The 21478-nt window shown below is 35.9% G+C and overlaps 1 protein-coding gene across 3 annotated transcripts in view; it reads right to left on the bottom strand.

The window, feature by feature from the left end:
* Positions 1 to 21478, bottom strand: part of Prp5 (pre-mRNA processing factor 5) — a 593106-nt gene that overhangs the window by 36084 nt on the left and 535544 nt on the right. For all 3 annotated transcript variants that reach the window (XM_090403381.1, XM_090403382.1, XM_090403383.1), the window contains exons 18-19: positions 9895 to 10128; positions 3317 to 3493 (exon numbers count right to left, since the gene is read on the bottom strand). In XM_090403381.1, coding sequence (XP_090259507.1) covers positions 3317 to 3493; positions 9895 to 10128 — 411 coding nt within the window. The remainder of the gene's footprint in view (positions 1 to 3316; positions 3494 to 9894; positions 10129 to 21478) is intronic.

Raw genomic sequence — 21478 nt, 5'->3', positions numbered from 1 at the left:
TTTGTGTACTCCCCGGGGGTACGTGTACCACACTTTGAGAAACAGTGCCTTAGGAGAATGGATAAAAATACCTGTGAGAACAGCAAGGAAATCACTCTTGGTCTGAGAGACTATTTTTAGAATCAGCATGAGACATGCAACACTCTCAACCTCAACAATTGCATTATACCCAAGATGCTGTCATTCTAAGACTATATTTAGTCTAACTTTGGAATTAACTTTATTTTATTTGGTTCCTAGAAGCACCTCCTTGGGGCATTTGTTTCTTTTCAACTACAATTTGAAATCTTTCTGCAATTATTTAACTGTATGTATTTACCATATCTGTAATTTGTACTCTGAAGATACTAGTTGGAAACCAGTGAAATATTAGCAAGTTAGCGTAACCACTCTGCAACCATCAGGCTGTGGGTATAAATGAAGCCATGGGCATGGATATTTGTGATTTAGATGGGAGATGAATTTCATCACTCTGTGTGAGACGACTGCCCTGCTTATTAAAGGCCTGATGTGGCTCAATATAGTTCCATGTTTGGTCTCTAGAGCAAGGTTTCCAGATTATGTAAAAAAATTGAAAATACAAATATATATATATATATATATATATATATATATATGACTGATAAAAAGAGAAAAAAATTCTTGCCCACTCATGACACAATGTATCATAGGTTTACAAATAACTTTTAATGGGAGCAACTTATTTATTATTTATTTTTTTTTTAAAGTTAAATTACCCCCCCCCCCACCTCCTATGGTGTTTTCCATATAGTGAGTGCTGTTAGAAATAACAACCAACACCTAAGCTTATCTATATGAATCAACTTCCTATGCAAACTGTCCAATTTTGTGTCTGCCATCTGAAATAAATTCTTACCAATGTCTCCCCTAGGCATTTACCAAGTCTTGGAACACACATCTCTTATGGCCATTCAATAAAGACTTTGAGAACATCAATATTATATCTGCTACTGGAAATCAGCCTGGCTTGGCATGGAGCCAGAACAGAAAGCTGAATTATGCTAGATTCTTAAAAATTATTGCCTTTTATTCTCCACAGGGAGTAGATGAGGCTATTTCAGCTCTATATAGCTTTTGAAGACTAAAGAGCATTCAATCTCCAATGTTAGCCATCAGAAATAGCTGGTCCAAGACTATCATTAATTTTAAATGGCATCCAAAATTGTAAATAGGAACAGTAATTTAAAAAAGCTCCATGGCATTACTGAAGCATTTCAATTTAAAATGTAGTGATTATCGTTCTTTACTGAAAGTCTGGAGATTAATTCATAATGCCTGTAATATATTTTTAAACATTAATAGCATCATATTTCATGTAGAGACTAATTAAATGCCCTCCTTCTAGTTTATGATTCTTGCTATGAATTAAAAACAAATGCAGTATGTTCTATCTTATGAACCATTATTACTGATGGTGGACAAGTGGTATCTGTCCAAAGCATCAGTTCAATATTTTAATTATTATTTCACAAGTATCTACAGTTCTATTTTATATATGTGTATAGCAGTATAAGTTTTTCATATGGAAGATGGTGATCTGACTTAAAAAATAAATAAAATAAAAATAATAATAATGGCACACGTACCATTCTCATAAAGTCAGGCTTTTCAACTGAAAGTGAGTTAACTGTCTCATAAGGATCTACATAATTTTCCCATCCCAGAAACATAGGTTTTAACTTGCAACCAAGCAACTGGTCAGGTAGAAGACATGCAATTTACACACAAAAATATATCGTTGACTAGCCACCTTATCTAAAATTATGGATATGAAAGCCATTCTGGTCAGAAAGTTCTGTAAGAGCAGCAGATAATGTATCTATCAGTGAATAAAATCTCTCTATTACAATCAACAAACTCAATATAGATATATAGTTTAGGAAACAAATAACTTTCAGATTTACATACAAATCTTTGGATAAGATACAAAGATATGTCCCACAGTTCAGGACATTTCAAGATATATATTTTCTTGGATCAAGAGATCTATAACACCACATCTTTTCCACACTGTTTTACTCATTCAAATGGTTTTATGTATACCAAAAAACAGTTCAGCAAACATGGCTTATCAAAATATTAGTTGTTTTAGACACTATTTGTCAATTGTAAAATGACTTATTGAAAGTCACATTTTGCACCACCTATCTTTAAGCAGAACATTGACAATAAGCACTAATGTGTCATATGTAGCTACTGGTTGAATGCCACTTCTTGCAAAGCTTTAGTGTTTGTTTGACCTTCATAAAAGTGAGATGCTCACAATGACGCTGTGCTTTAATCCACTGCGCCATCGCAATAAACTTTATATAGAGCATGGCTTACTTAACTGTTTTTTTGTTTTTTCTATGTAAGGTTTCAATTTTGACTTATGAGTGCTGGCCATTGTGAGATATCTGAGCTCATTCAGATTCTTTTTCCATTTTGAAGCCTTATTTTGAGATAAAGAACAGTAGAAATAAAAACAGAAAGCAAGCACATGACAATTTTCTTCTGAGTCTAGCTTAAAACTGATGTGAACTATTCCATCATTCCACTTGTCACACATGCAAAGTGTGCATGTGTGACCAGTCATTTTGAAATGGCATCTGTAGATAGGGTACTGATAAAGCAGTTAATCGACTGGCTATAGAAACTAACATGTAAAGAGGAAGTGATTTAAACAAGATCAATTTTCTCTCCCTGGTTTTTTTTTTTTTTTTTTTTTTTTTTTTTTTTTTTTTTTAATGCTTGGAATCTTTTTTTTTTTTAACTTTTAACAATAAAAAAAAAGTTAACCCCCCCACCCTACAAATCTTTGTTCCTTCCTTCTTCATTTTCTCTGCTTTCATCCATTGTAGTAAACACAATTATAATGAACTCACACATGATTTTTATTACATAAACCAAATTAATGCAATCGTTGTTAAACTAACATGAAAATTACTTGCCCAGCTATATTTCATATTTGGGGCCATAAAAGAACAAATATATTGCTTATGAAATGAAAAAGATTTAATGCATACCTAAAAAAACTGCTAAATCTAATTCACAGTAGGAAATCTTCCATTACGATAAAACGTCATTCCATTACAACAATGAAAGTTGATAATGCAAGTTGATTATAATAAACCTAATATAAAGATATAGGTTGGATGCAGAATGTAGGAAGGATTGAGGTTTCTATAAAGCCTCTATAAAGCTACTTGGCCATGATAGGTCATTAAGCTTAACACCTTAAGATGGAAAAAAAGTTCCTGACAAGAAAAGTTCAAAAACTAATCACAAAGTAGTCAAAGATCTTGTCTGACTTTACCTTTGATGTAACTTTCCACCTTGCTTGCTGGGGAAAGTCATTGATTTCCAGCTCTTCTTCATATTTCCGAAAGGTTTCGACTTGTGGATCATCTTCTTTACCTTCTTCATCACCTTTTGGCTGATAATTTAACTTGGCATGCAATTTTTCAGCTCGCTGTTCTGCTAACGTTTTAGCCTTGAAAAGGAAATATTAAAAAAAAAAAAAAAGTTTTATAGAAGCAAACAGACATATGGCAAACACATACTTAAAAAAAAAAAAAAATTAATGTTTCATGGTATTTACCATAGACACTATTAGCTCAATCGACTATGACCAACTCTGTTAGGATTACATTAATATTAAAGCTATACACAGATATAACATAGGACAGAAGAATTTCACTGTTCAATGTGAGACCACTATTTGCTTAATGGAGATGTGAAAAAAACATTGTGTGTAGTGTAACTATAAAATTAGAAAACATTAACAGATATTTTAAAATACCATACATCAATCATAAGCCTGTTAAAGAATAATTAATTTTTGCAGTCCAGAAAATATGATGTACATGCATCATTGCTAGTATTCGTGCCGTATTTTCTTTTACAACCCATTTCATTATTGAACCAGCTGATAAGACAACACAATTTATTCACAGCCTAATTTTCATTCTTAAAATGAAATTAAGATAACTACACTCATGACCCAACATACTATGACTACTTACCTAGTAGCACATTGGGCCACCTTTTGGAGAGATTACCACTTGCATCTATCTTGGAATTGACTCCAATCGACCACAGAAGATGTCCTGAAGTATTCTGGACCAACTAGAGAGAATAATCATCCCAGAGATCAGCGACAAAATGAGTGAGACACTAGTGTTGATGGTAGATGCTGCCTTTCACATGCTCCCACAAATATTTGATAGGATTCAAATCAGGAGAGTTAGGGGACCAAGGAAATGAGGTGAATATGCTCTTTAAACCATCCTTGCAAGCCTTGTGATGACATGGAATATTGTCTTGCTGGAAGAGTCAAGATCCAGCAAGCCACACTCTCACCATGTAAGTTAATACATGATTCAAAATAATCCCCAGGTAAGAATTAGGAATTAAGTTGTGTTCATTGGGGTGGGTTGAGATAATCCAGTGACATCCACAAGAACAATCCCCTTCTCAAGATGCTGCCATCACTGGCCTGTTTTGCAACCTACAGTCTGATTGGCCTGAAACAAGCTGGATGGTCATAATGTTTTGGCTCATGAGCGTATGTATGTGTAAAGCTTCAAAAAATTCCTCCCCTTCTACCTGAGTAGAACATTCTGTGGGACCATAAGGAACAAATAAGTCTCATTGTCCAGTTTCCCATTCTGATATTTGCTCACATACTCTACTTTGATATTGCCTGCCATTCAAGAAGATTAGCCTTGTATTTAGTGTTCAATACTATAGCTTCTGTTCCCTGATTGTTATTGCCTAAATATAACATTTTGTATTTATTGCTCAGAAAGATCACCAGTTTTTTTTTTTATTTTATTTTATTTCAGTCACCCCTATTATGTTGATCTGGTACATATCAATTCCTCAGCCATTCAGGCTCCTTATGTTGATAGCACCGATCTTGAATTCTGGAAAATTGAGTTGGGATGTATTTCAAGATCACATATCATTTAGATCCCCTATAAGGACCAACTTTTTTCATTTTCTTTTCTTTCATTGTGTTTCTTTAATTTTCTTTTCTTTCATTGTGTTTCTTTAATTTTCTTTTTTCATTGTCAGTTGCTATCTCTAAAGCCTCAAAAAATTCTTTCACTTCTACCTTAGTAGAACCTTCTGTGGGACCTTAGTCACAAATAAGTCTCATTGTCCAGTTCCCCATTTTGATATTTGACCACATCACTACTTGATACTGCCTACCATTCAAGAAGATTAGCCTCATATTTAGTGTTGAATACCATAGCTACTCCTCCTTTGCCTTGATTGTCACTGCCTGAATATAGCATTTTGTATTTATTGCACAGAAAGATCTCACCAGTTTTTATCTCTTTTGTTTCAGTCATCTCCTATTATGCTGATCTAGTACTTATCCAATTCTTTTGCTAGTTCAATTTCTTTGCCATTCAGGCTTCTTATGTCGATAGTACCAATGAAATTTAATCTTTATATGCAAATGTATGGTCAAAATTAAACCTTCTATAAAACTTTATATTATATTCTCTTCAAGGTATCTATGGAAAGGGTTTAGTTCTAAAGTGCTATACCACCAGAATACTTTATTAATATTACATGACACCTCCAAGGAGTCCAAGGATACATCATGAGAAGGCATTCAACTCTCGTTCCTGAATTAGTTAATCTTTGGCAAAAGCAAGAAGGGTTTTTTTTTCTCCCATAAACTTTGATCACACAATTTCAGACAAGAACATGAGAAGGCCCCAGTTGTCTGCCATACTTCCTCCCTGGATGGCTAAGAAATCAATGATAAGCATGGCAAATGGCTGTCCACCTCCAGTTTTTAAAAAGTTACTTAGGGTGCAAATTGACCCTGCCCACTCCCTTGAAGAATAAAATGATTTACAGAAAAAGTCACCTTATATGCTGGTATATATGGGAATTTAAAAATTACCTTTTTCCTTTAAGAAAATCAGGCTCTCTGGATTATCCTCTATGAAAACTTTCACATCCGATTCTGGTATTAGCACAGCTGATAAAATCTACTAATGCCTTTTTTTTTTTTTTTTGAGGCTGTTTAATCCCTATCTAACTTTGAAGACTGAGGGGTTCAATCTCCACTGATAGCCAATCAGAGATAGCTGGCCAAAGACTATCTGTAATTATACATGCATCCGGTGAAGAGAGGCAACCACAAGTGACACCCCTTGTGGTCCCTAATCCTAACACTATGTTTTACTGTCTGAAAGAGTATGGGTTCTACGGTCAATTTTCTTGAGTTTACATGATGAAAAACCCGAGTTTCTGGTAGAAAAAACTTCCTTGCCCATGCCAGAGATCAGCTAACTTAGGAACCAGTCAAAAAACCACCAGGTGGCACCTGTGAATAAGCTACACTAAACTTGTGCTCCCACATTTTATCATTATTGGAAGTGTTTTTCGTGCAAAATAATCTGTAAATGGAAAACAGAGGGTAACTAAGGAGCTGATTACTTCCACACAACCTGTAAGTATCCAAAGTCTATCGAATCAGTTATCCTTACAATTAAAAAACAGCCACGCGAAAGTGCCCACTATGCCTATCGTACAAATTAAAGATGGTGGCAACCAAGACCAACGATGCAAGAGTACCTCAAATCTTGTCAGCGTAGCACTGTCGATCACCGACAAACTGAATGAATGAAGTGCCGCAGCTGTAAAGCCGAAGTTGGGGAAAAAAAGGTATATCGTGCGATTTCGTTACCAATGGCTACATGCTTCCTGCACAAAAATAGACGAATCAGCACACTCGCTTTTTATTGATCTCAACCAACTTTCTTCTGTAAAACAACTACTGAATTTAGGAAAATGAGCCGAAAACCTTGAACAATACCTTAATACTATGTTGGAACTTTCTCCTTCAAAATCCGAACACTGGAAACTAAGCTTGAGATACTCGACAATCAGTGCCCGATCACAAATGCACCCTTGCCTGCTAATGAACTCTGCAACCTAATCGCATCGGCGGTACACGAGTCGGGAGACTCAACGGCGTTATTCTGAACTTTCCAAAAAAAAATGGTAAATCATTAAAAGAAAATATAAGCAAATTAGCAGGAGAATGCAACTTCTATCCCAGAAATATCATCAGATGCTATCATTTCTGACCCATAAGCAAAAGAAAGGACAGAACAAACTTTCCACGACTCGTGAAAGTGACCTGTGGCACACCAACAAGAACATACAAATTAATAACGATGATAAATAACAAGCTAAAGGACACTTGCCCCCCCCCCCCAATCGTGCATATGTGCTCAACTTGGCTTATCGTTTGCTCAGAGGGAACAAAGATGGCAACTTCAAAGACAACTTAAAGAAAAATGCCAAAATGGAGACATCAGTTGGATCATAGACTACAAACAAGCCAAACTAGTGCAAAAATCAAGTGACGGCACTAGTAGCCACCAAAAAGACCAGTATGCAGGCACTGCATAGGAAACATGCAAGACCCTTGCGGTCAAATATATGACTCGCAGAACCTTGCATATCCACTTCACCAACATCCATGGCCTCAACGCCAACCTTAATAGTGTCTACTACCATCTGCAGTCCACGAAACCCTACATACCCTTTTTTAGCAGAAGTTCAAATCCCCCTCCCCCCCAGCACTATTCATCACAACCTTCCAAACTACACAGTTTGGAAGGTTGTGAGTAGGTTGTAGATATATCTGCTCTGACATACCTTGCCAGAGCACGTAATCTAAAATCAACCAACTTTGACATTCTTTGGTTGAAAATATTCCCCAACCAGTCAAATTCATTTGCTGTCTCTATCGCTCTCCTAATGCCACCAACCACTCTGAGCTCTTTAATTTCCTCTCCTTAAAAACTGATTTTCTCCAGTCCCACTATCCTAACAGTGAAATCATCCTCCTAGGAGATTTTAATGTCCATAACACCAGTTTTTTCTCGAATGCCTTTATTTTGTAGTATGCATCAAGAACAGTTAAAGAATTTCCCTGAAGTGAGAGATTTAGTTCATTTAATTTCTAAAAAATGTTTGAAAGATAGGATAGTGTTAATAACCATGCTTCATCAACAAGGAGTGATGCAAAATCAGAATTACATTCATTTACAAACAATAAAACTTCGTGCCTTAATTGAAATAATCCTGTTAATACTTTGCTCCGAAAGCCAGCGAATTTCAGAATGAAGCAAAAGTTGTATATATTCACTGTCCATTTCATTGCAGAGTACTGAAAATAAGCTGTTATTTAATGGTCAAATTAACTAGCTTTACAGCCTAGTATAGCACAGTTTTTAAATTCTCGTGGCATTCCTTTGGAGGCTAACGCTTCCCATGCATGAAACAACGTACCCAATTCATATCCAGAGCAACTTTCTTGACCTTAGAAACAACCCCATTATGCCTGCCTGTAAGGGCATGAGCTCCATCCAAACAGAAGCCCATACATTTTCCCCACTGGATCCTCTGTATATTATATAATTATTGAGAGTGTGAAATATTTCTTCTCAGTTGTTCGGGATGACAAAGTTCTACAAAATAGAATATCATCACGAGTGTTGTTACCATGCACATATCTTATGTAGCATATTAACTGCACATCATTTGTAACATCAGTAGTCTTGTCTATTTGTAATGCATAATAAGAGTTCTTAACTCTTTCGATTAACTGAGATTCTGCGTCACCTGCAATATCATTAATTCTGTGATCGACAGTGTCATTTGAAAGAGGAATCAAATCAACATCTTTTAGTAACTTGTTGCCAAATATAGTTTTTACCACATCTTTTCATAGTATCCTTTTTGATGATACCCAAATTTCCAGACAGTTTGAGATCTCTCTTCTTGGAATTACCCTGATATCAGGCCTCTCCTGGCATAACACATCAGAACCATTGCATCCTCAGCTTCCAAAAAACTAGGATTTCTCTTTCACTCAAGATGTTATTTCACCTCTAAACACTGTTACCCTTATACAAATCACAAATCTGCTCAGCTATCAAATACTCCTCTCACATTTGGAGTGGAGCTCTTAAAAGCACCCTCCAAATGCTTGACTCAATACAGAGGAGACCAATTAGATTGATAAATGACCCATCTCTTACCTACTCACTCCCCTCACTTTCGCACAGACATTTGGTATCTGCAATTTGTGTATTATATAAATATTTCCATGGCAAATGTTCATCGGAAATAGCATCAATAATTCCTCCACTCATTACAAAGCCCATTGGAACACATACAGCTGCAGCCCAACATCCTTTCACAGTACACACTGAAACCCACAGAACAAGTTTTCTTTTCCTCCTCCACCCCTGCTACTGTTGTATTGTAGAACAGTCTCCCCCCCACCCACCCACCCACCAATGTATTTCACAAGGAATACAATATACAGGCTTTTAAATCAAAGGTAAACAAGTTTCTCCTTTCCCAACCCACTACCCATATATTGTACTAAACATACTACAGGTTGATCAACCAACCTCTTGAGTATGGGCCCAACATAAAAAAAAAAGTACTTCTAGTCGGTGACTAGATTGAACTTAGGATGCTCTTTCTTTGGGTGGCCTAGCACCCAAAGTGGATGCCAGGCCACCCAAATGAGATATGGACTTCCACTGAGATATAAAGCAGTTCAGGAATGTAATTGCCAGGATAACAAAAAATTCAGTCATTTTTTGTTATCCTGGCAATCTTATAACCATAATCAAATTCCTGATATGTACCTTAAAGGAGTGTACACGGATACAGGTTAACCCTTTTCAGTAAAATTAATGATTAATCTGCTACTGATAAGAACAGTTCATAATTATAATTACAATTATAACAACTTTGATGACCACAATCATGATAAAGTAAAGAACTGTTCAATAATACAATAATGGTAAAAACAAGTTTAAAAATAATTGTCCTTACTGAAATTACAGGGGATGATAACTGTCCTTTTAAAACAGCTTCAGCTGCTTGTTGTGCTTCTGCTCCTAAATTCCTCTGGAGACTAATTCGAGAAGCTAATCGCTTGGCAAGTTCCAATTTTTCGGCACTTCCTGTAGTTGAGCCTAACATCGAAGCAATCCCACTTGGAGGAGCAATTGTAATTTCTTTAACTCTTTTCTTTGGTGCTAGCATATTTTCTATTTCTTGGTCAATCTTTAAGAAGTGGAATGAAAAAAAAAATGAAATTAAAGAATCTTACGTATACAAATTGTATAAGATTATTCAGTCTTTTTTTTTTTTTTTAAATCCTGGTAATCTTTTTACCATCATCAAATTCCTGATATGTGCCTTAAAGAATACAGGTAATCTTACTATATTTAAATTTGATTTTTTTTTTTTTAAATTACAACTACTTTATATCTGCATTATTTGATTACAGTGAAACTCACATATCATTAAGAAGGAAAATTTATGACAAGAAAGATTTTATGATTCAACTTTTTTTATAGATATCAAAACGATGGTATATCAGGATGGAGTAAAGGCTAGATAATCATGAATTTTCCACTACTGCAACCCACTAGGCAACTAATCATCTACCACCAAAGGACATTCGCAAGTAACAATGACATACTGGGATTTAAAACATGGTCTGCACAACTGGAGAATGGTAATGCTATCCACTCAACCAGTCAGGCTAAAAATTAGTAAATGGTGAGCAACAATTACTGCAATACACAAGTATGTGGCACTAATTTAAATTCCTTGGAACTGTACTTGGAATATACGAGTGTTAAAACATAATGGAATAGTAAAATCACTTCAATATCAAAAAGAGAATACAGTAGTTAACTTCATTTCATTATATGGGCATCTCCATGCATTTGAAGACTCAATGTGGGAGGCTTACACTAACATTATTCACACAATGCCTAGCATACCTCCCCTTAAACTCATTCACTTAAAGGCAATCCATTCCACACATTTATCACTCTCCAAGCAAAAAATCTAGTTCTTATTCCCTTGTTAACTGCACTTTTACATAATATCCATAAGCGACACCTTTTTCTCTCTCATCCAATCACATATTCAAATATTTCTTTTAGCATCTACTTTACAAAGCCTCTTTAGTAACTTGTTTCTTTCATATTCCCTATTTATCAGTTAAATTTTATAACTTATAAATTTTCAGCCTACCACCCTAAGGAACACTGCAAATTTTTCCATTTTGGTCACTTGTTTCTGAATTCTCTCACCACTTCCATCCACATCCTAAGAACCAAAGGCAATCAAATTTGCACATAATAGTCAAGGTGTAGAGGCATATCATGCTAAAAAGAGAGAAAACATTAAGTTAATCACACTAAAAAGTATGAATAACTTCCTTATTTGTTACTATTTTTGTGATTCTTGATATCTAAATCATCCTTTGAGCTATTTTGTCCATTATGATGATATTCTCTGAGCCTTAACTCTCTATCCACCATTACACTACGACATTCCTAGCCTAATCAATTTCTTGCAGTGCAGTTCCATTTATGTAATACACAGCCTGTAGTTTTTTTTTTTTTTCACTTCCATCCATCTCAAAGTGCATAAATTTATAGTGTGATACACTGAATTAGCTGCCATTACCCTTTGCCCACACAAACTACTGGTCTATTTACATCACCTTTATTAACTGCTTTCCCCAAGCATCGTTGACAAACAACCAAGTAAATGAATATTTCTCTTCGAATCATTCACAATATGACTAACATACAAATAAACAGTAGTGGCCCAAGTATAGAACCCTGTGGGCATCACTGCTCACCTGACTGCTCTCTGATACAACTCCATCATCATATATTACTCTGATGTCTGTTAAGCTACTCGAATCCATGTCGCCAGTTTTCATGCCTCCATTCCATTTGTTCCAACTTATGTAATAGAGGTCCATGTGGTATCCTGTCAAATGTCTTCACAAAGTATTGCAAAATCACAGAATAGCCATTTTCTTCATCCAGTTCAACTGTCACTTAATTGTAGAAAGTGTAAATTAGTAAGATAAAACTTCTCTTTCACAAAGATGTCCTCCACCTATTACTGAATAATGAATTCTACTCTCAATTTGGTTTATAATTGTCTATAGTTTGACATATCTGTCTTGGAGCATCCTTTATGTAAAAGGACTATCTTGCCCTCTTTCCATTCCTTTGTGACTACTGGTGCTGTTCATTTAAACAGCTCAGTTTAAGTCAATGCCATTTCTCTTGCAGTTTCCCATAAAACGTAGGCAGCACTTCTTCAAATCTCATGGCTGTATTCATAGTGAGATCTTAAATACCTTTAGTTCGTCTCCTCTATTCTCATATTGATCTCTGTGACATGATTGACCACCAAGATCAACCAATCGACCAACCTTTGCCGGCAAAGGTTGGTCGATTGGTAGAGCCTCTGCTACTAATGGCTCAGTTAAGTAAGTTTGAGCGCGGTTAGTAGTTGGAAGGGGACCAATCGTTCAATGCTGTCGGCACACTCTCCCTCGATGAGTCTTTAGACTCCCTGGAGGTGTCAAAATAATAATAATAATAAGATCAGTGTTTCTTAACGTGGGGCGTACGCCCCACAGGGGGGCAATTAGAAAATGTACATATACATAAGAGGCAGTATCAAAAAGTTTCAGGACTAGCTCTGTTTATAAGAAATTACTTTATTTATCTACGTTTACACACTATCACCTTCAAAATAGTCCCCTTCCATATTAACACAGCGCTCCCAGCATTCTTGCCACTTCTGGAATGTGTCCTGGAAGTCTTCTTTTCGAAGCATGTCAAGCACCTTCTGCGATTCGCGCTGGATCTCCGCAATGGTGTCAAAACGGTGACCTTTGAGCTGGATCTTCATCTTCGGGAAGAGGGAGAATTCTGCAGGAGCCAAATCTGGCAAGTAGGGTGGGTGCGGAAGTGAGATCTTGTTGTTTCTGGTGAGAAACTCACGTGTGAGGAGAGCTCAGTGACAGGGTGGATTGTCGTCGTGGAGCATCCAGTTTTTCGCGTGCCACAGATCTGATCGCTTTCGCCAAATGTCCTCCCTCAGATGACTTAAAACCTGGCAGTAGAATTCACTATTGACGGTCTGTCTCCTGAGGACGAATTCTCGATGCACAATGCTGCGAATGTCGAAAAAGACGATGAGCATGCACTCGGTCGTGCTGCGGACCTGCCTCGCCTTTTTTGGTCGTGGCGATGATGGGCTCTTCCACTGTGAGGAGCCCATCATTGGGCTCTTCATATTCTTGGCAGACTTCGACGCGGTGTTCCTTCTGCTCCTGGGTCAGCAGCCTGGGGATGAATTGGCAGCAACATGGTGCATGTTCAAATCACACGTGAGGTTTGCCTGGACTGTTCCATATGACACACTGACAATGGCAGCAATGTTGTGTAGTGTTCTCTGACAATCCTCATGCACAAGTTGCCGAATGGTTTCGACATTTTTGGGTGTTGAGCTCGTTGAAGGTCTCCCTGATCTCTTATCATCTTCCAGTGATGTTCTTTTGCTTTTGAAGCAAGCATGCCACTCAGAACACCACGAAAGACTCATTGCAGCAGCATCGTAAACTTGCCGAATCATGTCAAACGTCTCTGTGGCAGATTTGCCCAGTTTCATGCAGAATTTCACATTTGCTCTATTCTAACTTGCTATCCATGATGAAATCGCAGATGTGGTAACGCAGGTGGTCAGAATAGCATCAGTTGCACAGCTCCAGATGTACACAGGACGATGTCTTTTGGCACACTGACATATGAAGGTAGGAGCTCCCTGTGACTGTGCGTAGTCTTGTGCTGCCATCTGTTGGTGTGTTATAAACCTAGTTTCGAAATCTTTTGATACCACCTCGTATTTATATGATACTTTTTCAGAACTTGACTGACTATTATGGTAGGGGGGAGGCATCAAGATCTTTGAGACGTTGAGGTGGGGCATGATCCAAAAAATGTTGATAAACACTGACCTAGATGATATACACTCATATAGACAGTGCTCTGCAATTGAACTATTTCTTCTGTTCCTGTCACCACTCTCTCTCCCCTAATCAGTGCTTATTAAAGACATTCCAACATAACTGTTCTTCATTTTAATCAACACATAGTAAAATAATTCTGCTTGGTTAATTTCTTTTTATAATTGGATTTCATCTTTCTCACCACACTGGTCACTCTCTTGTTTGCTTTTTACTGCTGATATGTATGTAACTCCTTTAGACTCTCCATAATATTTCCTATTTTTTTTATATTTTTTTTTTGCAAAATTTGTTTAATAATGCTATACACCCATTTAACTACCATCTGACCTTGGGTATCAAATCTAAAACCATTTTCCTGAAATATTCCTTGATTATTCCTCGCTGCCAAACCTTCCCTAAAAGATTTTTATATCATGACGCTGCTCTTGAGTTTATCACAATCACCAGTTTTGTAGTTCCATACATTTTGCCCCCTCATAGGTCAAATTATTCTCCTAGTTGTAGGTAAAGTGGTTACTTGGTTAATGAGAGAATCTGTAATGCCATCACCAGATTCAATTCTTGCAAATCCTTGGATCCTTCCATACCAATGCTGTTTTAGGTCATCTACCAGCAGCTTCATAAATTCTATGTTCACACAATTGAATCCCCCCCAAATGATTACCCATTGATAATATGCTAATACATGTCACCACCTTGACATTCACCCCCCCCCCCCCTGCCTGCAGGCTAATTAGTAAGCAACTGACTTCTTTATCATGCATTACACAGCTTCAAATGCACTGCCTTTCTTAACTCTACTTTCCTGCAGAACTTCTACTTTTAGTGGATGCAATTCTGTTATTATTAGCAATATCTCTTCTCTAGTCCTGTCTTCTCAAAATTACAACCATCATCATCAAATTCCTGACATGTACCCTCAAGGAGTGTACAGGATATGATAGTACTACATGAAAAATTTACATCATTACTACCTTCCTATCTAAAAAATCCCTTATATTTTCTGTTAATGAAATCTCGCTAATGCCTATAATTTATTATTAAGAGAAACTTTCAGGGAATAAAGGAATCGAGGGACGCCACATACAATGTGCACCAACTGATATACTTGAATTCATTAATACTACCTGCACTCACCACCCTACAATAGAATCCATTCCAACCATGCATCACTCTAAGAGAAAAACTGAGCTTTCAACTCATTCATGGCTGCATTTATTCTCTACTTGTATGAATAGCCCTCTCACAACCTTCTTAAAATGAAAAATTCCATCAATTAGTATCTTATATAACACTTTCAGAAGTTTGTGAGTCTTAATTATATCACACCACTTTTGCTCCTGTTTGCTAGTGTCTGCAGGCCACAACTTTTCGATCTGCTGTATCAGCACCAAAACGGAAACCAGTGGACCAGACCTGCACCCAATATTTGAAGTCATACCAAGGCCTTACCAAGTCATACCAAGAGGCAAAATGATTTCCTTATCTTTACATGTCCAGGTTCATTTCAGCATTGCAATAATCCTCTGAGTTGTATTTGGAATCTCTGCTAGATGGCCCTTGAACTTCAACTTCATATCTACTAAACTTCAAGATATGCCCGATTATTATTATTTTTTTCTCTAGCACAATCCCACCAACATAACATAACGTTGAATATCTTATTACACCAAAGTGCACATCTTTACATTTATTAACATTGAACTGACAGCAATTTTCACATGCCCACAATTCCAGCCAATTTAAATCATACTACAAGTACAACATGTTAGCTGTGTTCCTAATTACTTTGCCTATCTTTGCATCATCAGAAATAGTTGTATGTCTGCTGTTAAATTCTTCCCAATGGCATTAAGGTAAAGACTGAATAACAATGGAACAATGGATCCTTGTGATACACTACAGTCACCTTAAATGTTGCAGACTCATATCCCCCATATACCACATTTTGATATCTCTCAGTCAGCCATCTTCTTATCCAGTAGCACACTCAGGATTTAATCTTGGAGGGGGCCGAGCGCTCAGGATTTAAGGGGGGGGGGACAAGTTGAGTAGACGATTTGCGAATACACACTACGCATCGCATACAACCTATGCCTGAGCATCTGCAGTGATCGCTAATTCATAAGTGGTATAGAAATAGAAGACATGCCAACATAAATAAAAAAAATGAATTTTAATTAGGAAAAGATTTTTGGAAAATATACCCCATATACCACATTTTGATATCTCTCAGTCAGCCATCTTCTTATCCAGTAGCACACTCAGGATTTAATCTTGGAGGGGGCCGAGCGCTCAGGATTTAAGGGGGGGGGGGGGACAAGTTGAGTAGACGATTTGCGAATACACACTACGCATCGCATACAACCTATGCCTGAGCATCTGCAGTGATCGCTAATTCATAAGTGGTATAGAAATAGAAGACATGCCAACATAAATAAAAAAAATGAATTTTAATTAGGAAAAGATTTTTGGAAAATTTTGTAGTGTGTTTTCCTTTTCTTTGGGGGTGCCCAGGCCCCTTGGCTCCCCCTCTGGGTGCGCCACTGCTCTTATCTGCACCAATATTTCATAATCTAACTCCATATTTTCCAATTAATGCAATAGTCTTTCATGCATTATCCTGTCAAGAGCATTAGCAAACCACAAAATTATCATGGTATATCCATTCCCCTTGCACAATACAATGGTAACATTATTATAAAATGTCAGCAAGTTACTGAAACATGACCTTCCCTTAGTAAACCCATTTCTGAGTGGAAGCCCTAACCAACTTTTGCAAAATCTTCAGCACTACTCCAGAGATACTGATAGGGTGATAGTTGGATGCATCAATCTTTGTACCACTCTTGTACAATGGAATTATCACACGTTCTTTTCACTCCAGTGGAATCTTCCCTATTTTGAGACAAATTATATAGTCTAGACAAATGAACAGACAGTTCAGTTGAATGCACTTTTAGCATTCATGCTGATATCATCAGTCCCTATTGTCAAATTTCTAATAAGTTTATGCAGCAGTATCTCATCCCCATACACCTGAGTTTCTTCATACAGTGAAGAGTAGCTGGAGTTCAATATTGCATACTCCAAGTATGCAATATTGAACTCGCTCGCAACAATGGCAACAATGCTACCAGTGTTACCAAGTTGAAAGCTTTTAGAAAAATGGGTACTCATTCATTCTTTCCCTTTTCTGTATAACAATAGATGTCTTTCGGGGTGTCTCTATCTTGCATAGGTAATTTCTTCTTAGACAGCTTTCCACACAATAGTTGTAACTCTTCTGGCTTGCTCCTTATAATTTTAATAACTGATTCCATCCTTATGCATATAGTATTCCTTCCACATTATCTTTTCCTTAGGAATTTCTGGCTTAATAAGATTGCACATTCATTTCCCTTCTACTGTTGGATTGTGATAGAGTGGAATTTTATGAACTCCTATCTTATCACAATCTAACATGGGTTTCCAAACAAAAAAGGGAAATAAATACAGTAAATTGCCTCTAAGTGTAAAATAAGTATTATGTATATCAAGTGTGTTCTGTTATGAAAAGGTTAAATAAGTATATATTTTGTGCCATTCGCAAATGAGGTTAAATTAATATTGAAAATGTAAAACATTATCAGAGCTTTATAAAATAACATGTATAAAAGAATTATAGAATGCAAGCACAAATTCAACAGTTGGGGGGGGGGGGAGTCAAGTCCAAAGGTTACGGAGCCGTACACGAGGGAGCGGCTTGCCCCAAGCAAACAACGTGACGTAAGAGTATGTGAGAGTTTGCTGGACTACGAAAAGGGCGAGAAACGCCGAGAAGAAAAGAGGGAAATATAAGGGTCATGCGACCCTGAAACAAGGCTGTTTTGTTCCTGGATCTCCTGTGTGTTCGTCTCTCGTGGTGGCGTAGGGTGCCAGTGCCCCCCCCGTACCGGAGGGATTCCAATTAAGGCAGTCGCGGGTCTCGGCAGCAGTATCTCTGTGGAAAAAAGCAAGTCCGGCTGTCCACAGAAGGCCAGAATCCTGTGAACCTATGATGTAACAAAGAACCATAGGGGAAGATAAGTAGACTTTGTTTGTGTTTCACTGAATATGAATGAAAGATTTAAAAATTAATGACCACGTTAATATGTTATAAAAGGGAACATTAATGATATAGGATAAGGTTGTATTGCTATCACGTTAGAAGGATATTGAATTTATTCTTATTGAATGTCGATGTGCTAAAGTTCGCTTTTATATTGAATGAAATTAAGGATATGTTTAGAGTGAAGAATTGACAAATTATAAAGAGATTGTGAAAGATATGAATGTTATCTTGAGTAGTCTGACAGAGCTACTGAGTTTAGGAATAACTGTAATAATAATACATAAATAATGCATTAGAGAGTGTTAATATAGTTCTTACTTTAGATAGCTGCAACATAACATGTTTTAAGTATAATAGTAGTGTTTGAATGTTTTATGCTTTGTATGGATCTCCCTTAAGATGGGATTTGAATTAATGTTAAGTGTATCTACTTTTGAGAATTAATAAACCTTGCTTTTGATTCTAACAAAGACTTTCTGTGATTTCTGGAATCCGATGCACCTCTTATAAAATATTAATGCAAACCTATGCGGGATATTAGAAAAGGGTATATTTTGGCCACATCTGCAGAGTTGATAGGTATCATTAAGTACTGTCCTGAGATTACCTCTTGGTTGTTAATATTAATAATCTAATAGTGCTAAGTGGCGCAGCGAAACAAATAAATTTCTCGGTGTTTTACGAGGGGTAAATCTCGGACACTCTGATACTGCCTCGATCTCGAGGAAATTCCATTGTCCCTCAGAAGTACCACGTGTTACTCGATAGTGTATTACGAGATATAGCACAGAGGTTGAAGGTAGCTGTAAAAGGAAAGAAGGTGATAAAACACTACCTTATTTATTCTCCAAAATTTATGGAATGCATTCTGATATCACATCATTTAAGTAATTTTTAAATGCTTCCCAAGCACTGCCAATATCCTTCACATTCAACAACTGATGGAATAGGACAGAAACCCAGCATACTCCTCAGTACATTGTGCCTTATTTGTTCAGGCATCCTTGCATATCCTTCATAAGTCCAAACAAGATGAACACAAAACCATTATTTCCTCTTAAATATAATGCACATCCTGATCCTTCACAATATATGAAACAGCTAACAAGATTATTCCAAAAATTAAATATAATAAGAAAAAACCCTAGATGACAGAATCAATATTAGAACTTATGAATGAAAGGTGAAAAGTACACAATAGTATAGATTACTCAGTAAAATTATAAAAAATGAATGCAGGAAGGCTAAAGACAAGTGGCTAAATGAAAAATGTAAAGAAATAGAGGAACTGGACAACAAACACAATAGTAAAGAAATGAATAAGTCAATCCAAGCTCTAACAAATAAAAAGAAAAATTTCAACCATAATCTTTGCATAAAAGATCATCATCATCATGCATATCAAGGATTTAGGCCTAGCATGGCCTGTTCCAGTCTTAGAAGTCATCGTTGAATCGTTTAAGAGGACCCGGTTTCCTTTTTCCTAATGGCTTGTACTTTAAGGCTTGTTTTGGTAATCTTTCTGTTTTCATTCTTTCAACGTGTTCCATCAATTTATGTTTATATTTTTTAATTTTTTCTATTACTGGTTCTTGGTTTAATTCTTTCATAATTTCTTCGTTTCTTTTGTGATCAAATAGGGTTGCAGTTTTTCTCATAAACTTCATTTCTGCTGTTTTTAATCTTTGTTTGTCTTTTTGTTTTATTGTCCAGATTTCACTTCCATACATTAAGACTGGTAGGGCTAATGTATTATATACTTTTAGTCTGGTTTGTTTTTGAACTAGGTTTGGTTTAAATATAGAGTTAATTACACCTGTTATTTTTAAATATTTTGCAATTTTTACGTTTATATCTTTTTCATTTTCATATGTGATCATACGTCCTAAGTAATTGAACGAATTCACCTGTTCTACGATCTTGTCCTTTAAAAGCCATAGGTTTTGATTTTTCTGTTGATATTATCATACCATAATCTTTGGATATCTCATTTAGATCTAAAATCTGCATAAAAGATCAAAATGAAAAATGCTACTGGAGACACAAGATATCTTAAAAAGATGGAAAGAATATGGAAAAAAATTGTTTGACCTCTGATTGCTCAGATGCACCAGATTTACAAAATAAGGATGGTGAACCAATTACATATGAAGAAATAGAATATGCTCTAAGTCAAATATTTGAAAACAGGTAAAGTTTTCAAATTTCAAACACCAGGCCCTGATCCGATCCCTATCGAATTGTTATAGAAATTAAATGAAAACACAATTAATGACCTAAAGGTTATTTTTAATAACATATATGATACAGGATACATCCCTGATGATCTAAGGAAATCCATCTTTGTCACTATTCCCCAAATTCCAAGAACATTTGAATGTTCAGAATATAGACTAATAAGTTTAACATACAAAATTACTACTCAGAATAATCCAAGAAAGAATAACAGGCACTTTGTCAATAGAAATTGAAGACACTCAATCAGGTTTTCAAAAAGACAAAGGAAGGAATTTTCAATTTGAAAACATTATGTGAAAGAAGCTTCGATAACCAGAAAAGCATATATCTTTGTTTTATTAATTACACCGAAGCATTTGATTCAATAGATCACAAGAAATTAATACATATCCTACAAAATAATGGGTTATCTATGTATAATTACAAATATATACTGGAATCAAATAGCCTTGATAAGATATAAAAATGTATATTCTGACAACTTTGAAATCAAAAAAAGGAGTAAGACAAGGATGTGTCTTATCACCCTTACTGTATAATATATATATAGTGAGCAAATTTATAAAGATATTTCAGAATTGAAGGGTGTAAAAGTCGGGAGTAGGAACTTCAACAACTTCAGGTATGCAGATGACACAGTCCTTATAGCTGAATCTGCAGATGATCTTCAAAACTTAGTCACAGAAATTTACAACAGAAGGTTAGACATGGGATTAATTATTAACCTAAAGAAAACAAAGTGCATGATTATATCAAAAGAACCAATAAATAAGAAATTAAACATAACCATTAACAAAAAGAAAATTGAACAGGTTCAGTCTTTTATATATTTGGGGCAAATGTTTACAGATGGAGGAAATTCCCTTAAAGAAATAAAAAGAAGACCAGAAATAGCAAGAAAAGCATTTATTGATATGAAAACTGTTCTAACACTGAGAGACATTAACATAGACACAAGAAAAAGATTAATAAAATGCTATATCTGGTCAAATCTTCTCTACAACAGTGAAACATGGACTCTAAATAAAGAAGCAGAGAAAAAATTAGAAGCTTCTGAAATGTGGACTATCAGAAGAATGTTGAAAATATAATGGACAGAGAAAATGAAAAAAATGAAGATGTTTTAAAGAAAGCAAAAATGAAAAGAAAATTAATGAAAATAATTAAAGAACGAAAACTATATATTTTGGACATCTAACTAAACAAGAAGGCATTCAGAAATTAAT

This window comes from Typopeltis vanoorti, chromosome 14 (assembly GCF_054136105.1).
Source record: "Typopeltis vanoorti isolate ZY-2024b chromosome 14, IOZ_Tvanoo_1.0, whole genome shotgun sequence".
Classification (NCBI taxonomy): Eukaryota; Metazoa; Arthropoda; class Arachnida; order Uropygi; family Thelyphonidae; genus Typopeltis; species Typopeltis vanoorti.
Note: the sequence above shows the minus strand (reverse complement) of the source record. Positions and strands in the feature narration are given on the sequence as shown.